Below are 12,231 nucleotides of genomic sequence, written 5' to 3'. Positions count from 1 at the left end.
TTTCTTTCTAAAACAGTTATTTACTTGGCTGCACCAGGTCTTAGTTGTGGCACACAAACCCTTAGTTCCAGCATGTGGGATCTTAGTTCCGTGACCAGGAATCAAACCTGGGTGCCTGGCATTGGGAACTTGGGAGTCTTTTTTTTTTTTAATTATTTTTATTTTATTTTTTATTTTTGGCCTTGCTGCGTGGCATGTAGGATCTTAGTTCCCTGACCAGGGATTGAACCTGCATCCCCTGCGTTGGAAGTACAGAGTCTTAACCACTTGACCACCAGGGAAGTCCTGAACTTGGGAGTCTTAAGCACTGGACTACCAGGGAAGTCCCTCAGTTGGTTCTTTAAAGAAAGGCAATCAGGGACTTCCTGGGGGTCCACTGATTGAGACTCCATACTCCCAAAGCAGGGAGCATGGGTTTAATCCTGCTTGGGGAACTAAGATCCCACATGTCACACCATGCAGCCAAATAAGTAAATAAAGACAGGCAATCACACCATATGCAAATAACGAAAATCCTTTCAATATTTATATCTCTTTTACTATTTGTCTGTTTATATTGGCTAAAACTTCCAGAATAACATTAAAGACGGTTTTCTTTCCTTTCCCAAAGAAAACCTCTGAAATGATAAACATCTGTGTTAACTCCATATTGACAATCAACTGACTCACCAGAGGATAGAGCAGACTTTGCTGCTGCTGCTGCTGCTAAGCCACTTCAGTCGTGTCCGACTCTGTGTGACCCCATAGACAGCAGCCCACCAGGCTCCCCCGTCCCTGGGATTCTCCAGGCAACAACACTGGAGTGGGTTGCCATTTCCTTCTCCAATGCATGAAAGTGAAAAGTGAAAGTGAAGTCGCTCAGTCGTGTCCGACCCTATGGCGACCCCATGGACTGCAGCCTTCCAGGCTCCTCCATCCATGGGATTTTCCAGGCAAGAGTACTGGAGTGGGGTGCCATTGCCTTCTCTGAGAGCAGACTCTAGAAGTTTAAAAACAGTGCTCAAGGCATCACTTTCTCTCAACTATTTTGTTGTTTCTTTAAATAAGGCCCAAATAGTAAAAAACTCCAATGAGCGGTCACTTCTGTGATTTGACAGCCTTCGGTGCTGACAAGCTTATGAAAAATGACCGCCCCTTCCCCCCAAAAAAGAAAAAAAATGACCCAGAGGAGTGGAGAAGTGAGGAGAACCTGAGGCTCAGGTGCCAGCCATGTCCGAGGAGCCGCCCCAGACAGGGACTGATCAGGTCACTGTGAGGCTGCAAGGACACGTCCTCACTTCAGAGAGTGGTCCTGATGCTTTCTGCTATATTTATGGACACTGAAGCTTGAGTTTCATATTATTTTTATGTATGACAAAATATTATTCTTTTGATTTCCTAAAAGCCATTGAAACAAGTAACTCTTCTTAGCTCCTGAGCTGGACAGAAAGAGGTAGCAGGCCACCACTGTGTGCTGACCTTTGTCCAAGGGCACCTAACTCTGCTGTCAGAGCATCAAAGGACAATGACAGTGACAAGTCTCGTACAGACCTTTCCATGCAATGACAACACTACTGAAAAACTGCTGCAAGACACCCAGCAGCTGCAGATGTTCAACTGAGAACTCTGTGACTTTTCTGAGGCTGAAAGTTTCAATATAGAGCGTGGGACAGTCACTCCATGCCCCCCACCCCGGCCTCAACCAGAGCTAACAGACTCCATGGGGAGCACACCCCATGGTTCCATACTATTTTCAAACAGATCACAGTCATAAGAGTACACAGGTTGTCAAAAGAATCTGATTTACTTAGTTTCTCAAGTTTTGAGCTACTAAATAAAATTCACAAACTGCTAAGATTCAAAGACTTAATGAACTAAACACAAAGGGAAGTAGCCGACTGCTACTTGTAAATACTTATTCCAATCTGTAAATTACAACCCCACTGGATCACCATCCTCCTGAATGACCAAATATCTATCCTTAAGTCAATCCCCGCCGTTGCTCTTTAACCATTAACGAAACACTGTAAAAAATATACCCTTTTATTCTTTCATCTGTAGACTACTGCATTCTTCTGTATTCTTCTCATATTCAGCCACCCATCTGAATTCCTGGGGTGGGGACTTGCAAAAACACAGATTCCCAGGTAGCAGCCTGATAATCTGAATTTTTAATAGGCAAACACATTGTGATGTACATCAGTTAACTGACTAGTTTCATTGATGTTGTTCAGTTGCCCAGTTCTGTCCTGCTCTTTGCGACCTCATGGACTACAGCATGCCAGGCTTCTCTGTCCTTCACCATCTCTTCAGTTCAGTTCAGTTCAGTTTGGTGCAGTCACTCAGTTGTGTCCGACTCTTTGTGACCCCAAGAATCACAGCACGCCAGGCCTCCCTGTCCATCACCAACTCCTGGAGTTCACTCAGACTCACGTCCATCGAGTCAGTGATGCCATCCAGCCATCTCTTCCTCTGTCGTCCCCTTCTCCTCCTACCCCCAATCCCTCACAGCTTCAGAGTCTTTTCCAGTGAGTCAACTCTTCGCATGAGGTGGCCAAAGTACTGGAGTTTTGGCTTTAGCATCATTCCTTCAAAGAAATCCCAGGGCTGATCTCCTTCAGAATGGATTGGTTGGATCTCCTTGCAGTCCAAGGGACTCTCAAGAGTCTTCTCCAACACCACAGTTCAAAAGCATCAATTCTTCAGTGCTCAGCCTTCTTCACAGTCCAATTCTCACATCCATACATGACCACTGGAAAAACCATAGCCTTAACTAGACGGACCTTAGTTGGCAACGTAATGTCTCTGCTTTTGAATATGCTATCTAGGTTGGTCATAACTTTTCTTCCAAGAAGTAAGCATCTTTTAATTTCATGGCTGCAATCACCATCTGCAGTGATTTTGGAGCCCTCAAAAATAAAGTCTGACACTGTTTCCACTGTTTCCCCATCTATTTCCCATGAAGTGATGGGACCAGATGCCATGATCTTTGTTTTCTGAATGCTGAACTTTAAGCCAACTTTTTCACTCTCCTCTTTCATCAAGAGGCTTTTAGTTCCTCTTCACTTCCTGCCATACGGGTGGTGTCATCTGCATATCTAAGGTTATTGATATTTCTCCCAGCAATCTTGATTCCAGCTTGTGTTTCTTCCAGTCCAGTGTTTCTCATGATGTACTCTGCATAGAAGTTAAATAAGCAGGGTGACAATATACAGCCTTGATGTACTCCTATTCCTATTTGAAACCAGTCTGTTGTTCCATGTCCAGTTCTGTTGCTTCCTGACCTGCATACAGATTTCTCAAGAGGCAGGTCAGGTGATCTGGTATTCCCATCTCTTTCAGAATTTTCCACAGTTTATTGTGATCCACACAGTCAAAGGCTTTGGCATAGTCAAGAAAGCAGAAATAGATGTTTTTCTGGAACTCTCTTGCTTTTTCCATGATCCAGCGGATGTTGGCAATTTGATCTCTGGGTCCTCTGCTTTTTCTAAAACCAGCTTGAACATCAGGGAGTTCATGGTTCATGTATTGCTGAAGCCTGGCTTGGAGAATTTTGAGCATTACTTTACTGCATGTGAGATGAGTGCAATTGTGCGGTAGTTTGAGCATTCTTTGGCATTGCCTTTCTTTGGGATTGGAATGAAAACTGACCTTTTCCAGTCCTGTGGCCACTGCTGAGGTTTCCAAATTTGCTGGCATATTGAGTGCAGCACTTTCACAGCATCATCTTTCAGGATTTGAAACAGCTCAACTGGAATTCCATCACCTCCACTAGCTTTGTTCGTAGTGATGCTTTCTAAGGCCCACTTGACTTCACATTCTAGGATGTCTGGCTCTAGATGAGTGATCACATCATCATGATTATCTGGGTCGTGAAGATCTTTTTTGTACAGTCCTTCTGTGTATTCTTGCCATCTCTTCCTAATAGCTTCTGCTTCTGTCAGGTCCATACCATTTCTGTCCTTTATCGAGCCCATCTTTGCATGAAATGTTCCCTTGGTATCTCTAATTTTCTTGAAGAGATCTCTAGTCTTTCCCATTCTGTTGTTTTCCTCTATTTCTTTGCATTGATCGCTGAAGAAGGCTTTCTTATCTCTTCTTGCTATTCTTTGGAACTCTGCATTCAGATGCTTATATCATTCCCTTTCCCCTTTGTTTTTCACTTCTCTTCTTTTCACAGCTATTTGTAAGACTTCCCCCAGACAGCCATTTTGCTTTTTTGCATTTCTTTTCCATGGGGATGGTCTTGATCCCTGTCTCCTGTACAATGTCACGAACCTCATTCCATAGTTCATCAGGCACTCTATCTATCAGATCTAGGCCCTTAAATCTATTTCTCACTTCCACTATATAATCATAAGGGATTTGATTGAGGTCATACTTGAATGGTCTAGCGGTTTTCCCTACTTTCTTCAATTTCAGTCTGAATTTGGTAATAAGGAGTTCATGATCTGAGCCACAGTCAGCTCCTGGTCTTGTTTTTGTTGACTGTATAGAGCTTCTCCATCTTTGGCTGCAAACAATATAATCAATCTGTTTTCAGTGTTGACCATCTGGTGATGTCCATGTGTAGAGTCTTCTCTTGTGCTGTTGGAAGACGGTGTTTGCTATGACCAGTGCATTTTCTTGGCAAAACTCTATTAGTCTTTGCCCTGCTTCATTCTGCATTCCAAGGCCAAATTTGCCTGTTACTCCAGGTGTTTCTTGACTTCCTACTTTTGCATTCCAGTCCTCTATAATGAAAAGGACATCTTTTTGGGGTGTTAGTTCTAAAAGGTCTTGGAGGTCTTCATAGAACCGTTCAACTTCAGCTTTTTCAGCGTTACTGGTTGGGGCATAGACTTGGATAACTGTGATACTGAATGGTTTGCCTTGGAGACAAACAGAGATCAGTCTGTCGTTTTTGAGATTGCATCCAAATACTGCATTTCGGACTCTTTTGTTGACCATGATGGCTACTCCATTTCTTCTGAGGGATTCCTGCTCGCAGTAGTAGATATAATGGTCATTTGAGTTAAATTCACCCATTCCAGTCCATTTTAGTTTGCTGATTCCTAGAATGTCGACGTTCACTCTTGCCATCTGTTGTTTGACCACTTCCAATTTGCCTTGATTCATGGACCTGACATTCCAGGTTCCTATGCAATATTGCTCTTTACAGCACCAGATCTTGCTTCTATCACCAGTCACATCCACAGCTGGGTATGTTTTTGCTTTGGCTCCATCCCTTCACTCTTTCTGGAGTTATTTCTCCACTGATCTCCAGTAGCGTGTTGGGCACCTACTGACCTGGGGAGTTCCTCTTTCAGTATCCTATAAAACTCATATCCATTAAATTGATGATGCCATCCAACTGTTTTATCCTCTATCATCCCCTTCTCCTCTTGCCCTCAACCTTTCCCATCATCAGGGTCTTTTCCAGCGAGTTGGGTCTTCGCATCAGGTGGCCAAAGTACTGGAGCTTCAGCATCAGCATCAGTTCTTTCAATGAATATTCAGGGTTGACTTGCTTTAAGACCGACAGGTTTGATCTCCTTGCAGTCCAAAGGACTCTCAAGAGTCTTCTGCAGCACCACAGTTCAAAAGCATCGGTGCTCAGCCTCCTTTATGGTCCAACTCTCACATCCGTACATAACTACTGGAAAAGCCACAGCTTTGACTAGATGGACCTTTGTTGGCAAGGTGATATCTCTGCTTTTCAATATGCTGTCTATGTTTGTCATAGCTTTTCTTCCAAGGAGCAAACATCTTTTAATTTAATGGCTGTAGTCTCTGTCCACAGTGATTTTGGAGCCCAAGAAAATAAACTCTGCCACTGTTTCCATTTTTCCCCATCTATTTTCCATGACTGGGCCACCTTATCTGCCTCCTGAGAAGTGTATATGCAGGTCAAGAAGCAACAGTTAGAACCGGACATGGAACAATGGACTGGTTCCAAACTGGGAAAGGAGTATGTCAAGGCTGTATATTGCCATTCTGCTTATTTAACTTACATGCAGAATACATCATGCAAAATGCTGGGCTGGATGAAGCATAAGCTGGAATCAAGATTGCCAGAAGAAATATCAATAACTTCAGATACGCAGATGACACCACCCTTATGGCAGAAAGTGAAGAACTAAAGAACCTCTTGATCAAGGCGAAAGAGGAGAGTGAAAAAGTTGGCTTAAATCTCAACATTAAAAAAATGAAGATCATGGCATCCGGTCCCAACACTTGCTGGTAAATAGATGGGGAAACAATGGAAATAGTGACAGACTTTATTTTCTTGGGCTCAAAAATCACGGCAGATGGTGACTGCAGCCATGAAATTAAAAGATGCTTGCGCCTTGGAAGAAAAGCTATGACCATCCTAGACAGCATATCAAAAAGCAAAAGCATTACTTTTCTGACAAAGGTCCATCTAGTCAAAGTTATGGTTTTTCCAGTAGTCATGTGTGGATGTGAGAGTTGGACTATAAAGAAAGCTGAGCACTGAAGAATTGATGCTTTTTAACTGTGGTGTTGGAGAAGACTCTTGAGCATCCCCTGGACTGCAAGGAGATCCAACCAGTCCATCCTAAAAGAAATCAGTCGTGAATATTCATTGGAAGGACTGATGCTGAAGCTGAAACTCCAATACTTGGGCTACTTGATGTGAAGAAGTGACTCACTGGAAAAGACCCTGATGCTGGGAAAGATTGAAGGCAGGAAGAGAAGGGGACATGTATATGCAGAGGATGAAATTGTTGGATGGCATCACCGAGTCAATGGACATGAATTTGAGCAAGCTCCAGGAGTTGGTGATGGACAGGGAAGCCTGGTGCGCTGCAGTCCACGGGGTCGCAAAGAGTTGGACACAACTGAGCAACTGAACTGACTGATTTTCCGTGAAGTGATAGGACCAGATTTGGTGATCACTGTTTTCTGAATGCTGAGTTTTAAGCTGGCTTTTAAAGTTTTTAACTCAACTTACCAGGGCTTCTAAGGAAACTCGGTCCCAACTGCAATGCTGCCCCACTACCCCACCCTGTAGCCTTTAATCCTGACACTTGGTTTATCAGCTATCTCGCTGGCAGGATGCAGATGCAGCTATGACCCACGTAAAAGAGCTTTCTATACACCCCTCCAGTTGGCCACCTTGCCTCTCCGCCAAAGATCCACTTAATATCACAGCACTTTTTCGACCTGGTCCCTTCTCCTTTGGTGACACCATCCCGGTTTGTTCACTTTCAACAGCAGCCCATTTCTGCATACGGTAAATTGCCCCTTTCTGCCACTGAGCACAGCAAACATATGGGTTCAAACAGCTTTTCTTTTGCATGATTATCCTGTCAGCCAAGTCAATTCGGTTTACGACATCAGAGTCACTTCCATGGAACAGACTGAAGCTATAACCATGGACTCATTCCAAGGGCTATGATCATTAGGCATGGCAACCAAAACACATCATAAAAAAAAAAAAACTTTATGAAACTACTTTGGGCTTACATGTCTTCCTTGACACATTATTTTACATTTTGTTTTCCTGGTAAAGTTGAATTGTGATTTTCAGCTATTATAGAAAACCACACCGATAAGATGGCCCTTCTAAAATCAGGAAGACATAAAATTACCATGGAGTTTATGTCGACCTCTGTAACAGTGAAAGGAGAACAAATGGTCCAGGGAACCCAGAAACAATCTCCACGAAACTCTTACGTAACAGGGTCCAAAAGAAAGGAAATGATACTCTCAAAGTCAGACAATGAAGCCCACTAAACAATCTTTGACTTAACGTCTTGCTTCTTATGAGGTCTGGACAAGTTCATTAAAAAGGCAGCGAAAAGTCTGACTCCCAGAACTGGCTGCTGTCCAGAGAGAGAAGATTTACGGGTATTAGCAAAAGAAAGGGATGACAGTAATCAATATGACGTGAACACGGCAGAGAACAAGCCTATCGTATGATCTTAAGGATGGAGAAAGGAAGGCCAGGGTAGTCCGCTCAGACCCCAGTCACACTCAACCCTCAAGGATGCAGACGAACCTCACCATCTGTCTGATTATAAATCCCCTCCCCTCCTCAACATGGAGTGCCCTGGAGACCCTGGGACCCAACAACCTAAGCTTGGCATTTTCCAGCAGGAAATGCAGATAGAGGAATTTGACGGCACATAGCCTGAAAGACAGCAATCAGATGACGAAGCTAAGGATTTTGGGGTCTGAGGATGTGACCCTATGCTCTGGGCCTCATGGCAAACCTCTCATTTCACACAGGGAGAAACAGAGCTAAAGCTGGAGAAGTGACTGGGCCCAGGGCCCAGAACTGGGGGTGGAGTCCGAATCCAGAGCCCCGATGGCAAGTGCGAGGCTCCCCAGGCTGCCCTAGCATACGTGGAGCCTGTGCGCTCGCTTGGGTCCCACTGGCGACAGGGCCAGAGGGAAGGAGGCACCTGCTGAATGGAGCTAGCACCCACTCCCTCCTTCCCACCCCGCAGCACCCGCACACAAGGCAGGACTCACAGGGGGCTGGCCACATGGAAGGCACTGCACTTCAGCCAAGGGAGCAAGGGGGTGGTATCTGTAGAGGGCCATTTCCAGAACCCAACTGACAGATTTCCTCCCAACAAACCCAGCTACTGGGGGCAATGGATCACCTGAATGAGGCGAATGCTTTCCACGCGGTGCTGATCGAGACACTGAAGCAAGTTCTTAACCTAACCTCGGTATGCATACCACTTTGCACTTCCAGAGCATCTATGTCATATTTCTTCAATCGTTTAACAACTTGGCATGGTGGTTAGGATAAGCATCCTTATTTCACAAACTAGAAACCTGCACAGAGGTCAAAGGGTGAGCTCTGCATCCCACATCACTGCGTCAGAGGTGGTATTTCCAACCTACGAGTTTTTCCCACTTGATCTTTTTGCTTGTTCTTGGTACATACTCCAACTGGAAAATTCCTCCCCAGTGAACTCTTGTTGTGAAAATGGAGAAACACCCACCCCAGTTTCAGAGGCAGTACTACGAACATTATCCAGTCTGCCCCTCCCTTCCTCTACAAGCCACGGTCCCCTGTGGGACCCGGGTGACAGACCAGTGCAAGCCCTCCCCGGTCATCAGAAGGGTCCTCCTCCTGGTCGTCTCAAAAGAGATCACCCCTCTCATTTTAGGATGAGGACATGCTAAACCTCACTGCTCATCTTGCAAAGAAAAACATTTGGAAATGAAATAAAAGATCCAGCTAGAAACCTCTCTTCAAAATGCTGCAGAGCCAACATCTGGTTATCACTCAGTACTTCTGGTTAGGAAATATCTTTATTTATCCGGCAGCACTTTATAGAAGTAGTGAAGTATTGGGAATCGTACAACATCCTGCATACCCGTGTGGAATGGTCACAGCTGTGCTTCCTCATTCCACATAAATATGGCCTGGAGACACATCTCCATAGAAGCACAACAAACGATCATTGTGCACACCCAGATGGACCATCTCATCCCAGGACACAGAGGCGTGGGCTGCTGTGACACTCTTTCCCCCTCACTGCTCCGAAAGCAGCAGAACTTCAGCCAGCACAGCAAAGACCCCATAGGAACGGCCCGCTCATGCCAGGCACCCCTCCCCACTCCTGATCTCCACCTGCCAATGCGGATATTTACCCAGACTCCCCCTGGGGTGCTGGCTGGACCCTCAAGAGAACCTGTCAGCATGGTTCAGAGCACCTCAGAGATTTTCAACTGTCTCAACATCTCACAGCCCCTGACTTGGTGCAGCCAGTGTTTCAAGTCTCTGTCCTGGCTGACCCAAAGTAACTGTTCTATTGAAGCTGTCACTCTCAAGGGTTGGGAAGGAGAGGCCCTGGCATTTACGAATACACCCTGCAATATAACAGGATTCGTAGAGATGGAAGTTTTCTGAATATGTGGGCCTTTAAATGATGTAGGGTCTTAGAAAAGTCCATTTTGTACAGTGCATGTGATCAGAAACTCCTAACATCAAGCTTCCCTCGTGCAAGCCAGCATTTGTTCTTTTCCTTTAGAAGATCTTCAGGCTGCCTGCCGGGCTGTTCTGGCCGCACTGACAGAGCCCGCCTGCCGAGTTCTCTTATTATTAAACACTGTGGAGCAGGAACCCTGAGCCAAGTGCAGTCAGTCATTCAGTACCACTGGCACCATGAACTGACCGAGTTATCCTGTGTGTCATGGGACCGAGGTGCACACGCAGAAAAATCTGCCTCCCCAATGAATCACAGGAAAGAGAGACCATAACTGGACTGAAAAGTAACTCTCAGACTCAGGCGTGTCCCTGGGTTATATGACTCAGCCTCCATCAGGGACCTGACTGATGGGTAAAAGAGGTCACCCTATGGCTACAGAAACAGCCTGTTACCTGGTGTTCATGGCGCTCTTGCCCTGGGTGTTGCACACACAGCCCCCACTTACTGCGGTTTGGAAATGCCCCATGGTCTGGGCTCTCTGGCCCTCCGTATCCTAACTGGTTTGCAAGGAGCCCTGGGCCTCAGTGTGCGGGCAGGCGGCTGTCCTCTCTTGACACGGGCCTCTGGCTGATTCTTACAGTCAAGGGCTCGGACAGCATGATTATAAGGATGGGTCTTCACCAGCTGGCCTGTGCCCGTACTCGGGATGTCTCCTGTTTTGCCTTCTCTCCAGGCATCGCCAACAGGCCTGCTAGTGGCCCTCCAGGCAGGTGCCACTCTGAGACCTGATAAGTGACACTCGGTTCCTCCCAATTCTCACGGCCTCACTGTAAGAGCCCACAGCACTGACCACGTCAGACCGCTGCTCCCCCCAGAACCAGCCACTGACCTTGGGGTTGGTGCGCTGCTGCAGTCGCCTCTCCTCTCTCTCGCGCTGCAGCCGCTCAAACTCTTCTCTGATCTCAGCTGGCGTTCTCCTCCTTTCCACAACCTTTGGGCAGAAGTGAGAGGAGAAGTCAGCTGAGGACCCAGATGGTGAGGAAGACACAATAGAGCCGAGTGTTAACTGTATCCTGGCGCTCCTCTCCCCTGGGACCATGAGCGCCCTCAGTGAGACCAGGGGACCTTCCTGTCCAACTGTGTGGCTCCCAGTAAAGCCAGGTTCACCTTCACACCTGCTCAGTCCCCAGTCCGTGCTCTCCCTCAGGGCTGCAGAGACTGAAGTGATATTTTTTTTGTCACTTGTCTCCAAGGCTGCAGGAATCTTACTAAGAAAATGTCACCTCAAGTGTCACAGTTTAAATTTTCCAGTGAGCTCACCATAATGCAGACTAAAAGAGATATTGGCTATATATTGTCGGAGTATAAACAATACTCAGGCATCGATCAGCAGCCCTTGAGGACACACAAGGATGTCAGGCCTGCGAACAGGCAAGGCATCCCACCTCAGCCTTTCTTCAGTTTAGTTCAGCTCAGTTGCTTAGTCGTGTTCGACTCTTTGCGACCCCATGGACTGTAGCACGCCAGGCCTCCCTGTCCATCACCAACTCCTGGAGTTTACTCAAACTCACGTCCATTGAGTTGCTGATGCCATCCAACCATCTCATCCTCTGTCGTCCCCCCCTCCTCCTACCTTCAATCTTTCCTAGCATCAGGTGGCCAAAGTATTAGAGTTTCAGCTTCAGCATCAGTCCTTCCAATGAATATTCAGGACCTAATTCCTTTAGGATGGACTGGTTGGATCTCCTTGCTATCCACATGACTCTCAAGAGTCTTCTCCAACACCACAGTTCAATAGCATCAATTCTTCGGCCCTCAGCTTTCTTTATGGTCCAACTCTCACATCCACACGACTACTGAAAAAACAATAGCCTTGACAAGATTGTTGGCAAAGTAATGTCTCTACTTTTTAATATGCTGTCTAGGTTAGTGATAACTTTTCTTCCAAGGAGCAAGCGTCTTTGAGTTTTATGGCTCCAGCCACCATCTGCTGTGATTTTGGAGCCCCCCCCAAATAAAGTCTGTCACTGTTTCCATTGCTTCCCCATCTATCTGCCATGAAGTGATGGGACCAGATGCCATGATCTTAGTTTTCTTAATGTTGAGCTTTAAGCCAACTTTTTCACTCTCCTCTTTCACTTTCATCAAGAAGCTCTTTAGTTCTTCTTCACTTTCTGCCATAAGGGTGGTGTCATCTGCCTATCTGAGGTTACTGATATTTCTCCTGGCAATCTTGATTCTAGCTTGTGCTTCACCCAGCCCAGTGTTTCTCATGATGTACTCTGCATATAAGTTAAATAAGCAGGGTGACAACATACAGCCTTGACGTACTCCTTTCCCAATTTGGACCAGTCTG

The 12,231-nt window shown here is 45.9% G+C and overlaps 1 protein-coding gene and 1 non-coding gene across 2 annotated transcripts in view; both read right to left on the bottom strand.

The window, feature by feature from the left end:
• Nucleotides 1-12,231, bottom strand: part of DNAJC11 (DnaJ heat shock protein family (Hsp40) member C11) — a 68,549-nt gene that overhangs the window by 20,512 nt on the left and 35,806 nt on the right. Inside the window, exon 4 of the mRNA XM_004013752.5 lies at nt 10,765-10,866. Coding sequence (XP_004013801.2) covers nt 10,765-10,866 — 102 coding nt within the window. The remainder of the gene's footprint in view (nt 1-10,764; nt 10,867-12,231) is intronic.
• Nucleotides 209-281, bottom strand: TRNAG-UCC (transfer RNA glycine (anticodon UCC)). The gene has a single exon. It is a non-coding gene; the product is annotated as a tRNA-Gly (tRNA).

Source organism: Ovis aries, chromosome 12, assembly GCF_016772045.2.
Source record: "Ovis aries strain OAR_USU_Benz2616 breed Rambouillet chromosome 12, ARS-UI_Ramb_v3.0, whole genome shotgun sequence".
Lineage (NCBI taxonomy): Eukaryota > Metazoa > Chordata > Mammalia > Artiodactyla > Bovidae > Ovis > Ovis aries.
Note: the sequence above shows the minus strand (reverse complement) of the source record. Positions and strands in the feature narration are given on the sequence as shown.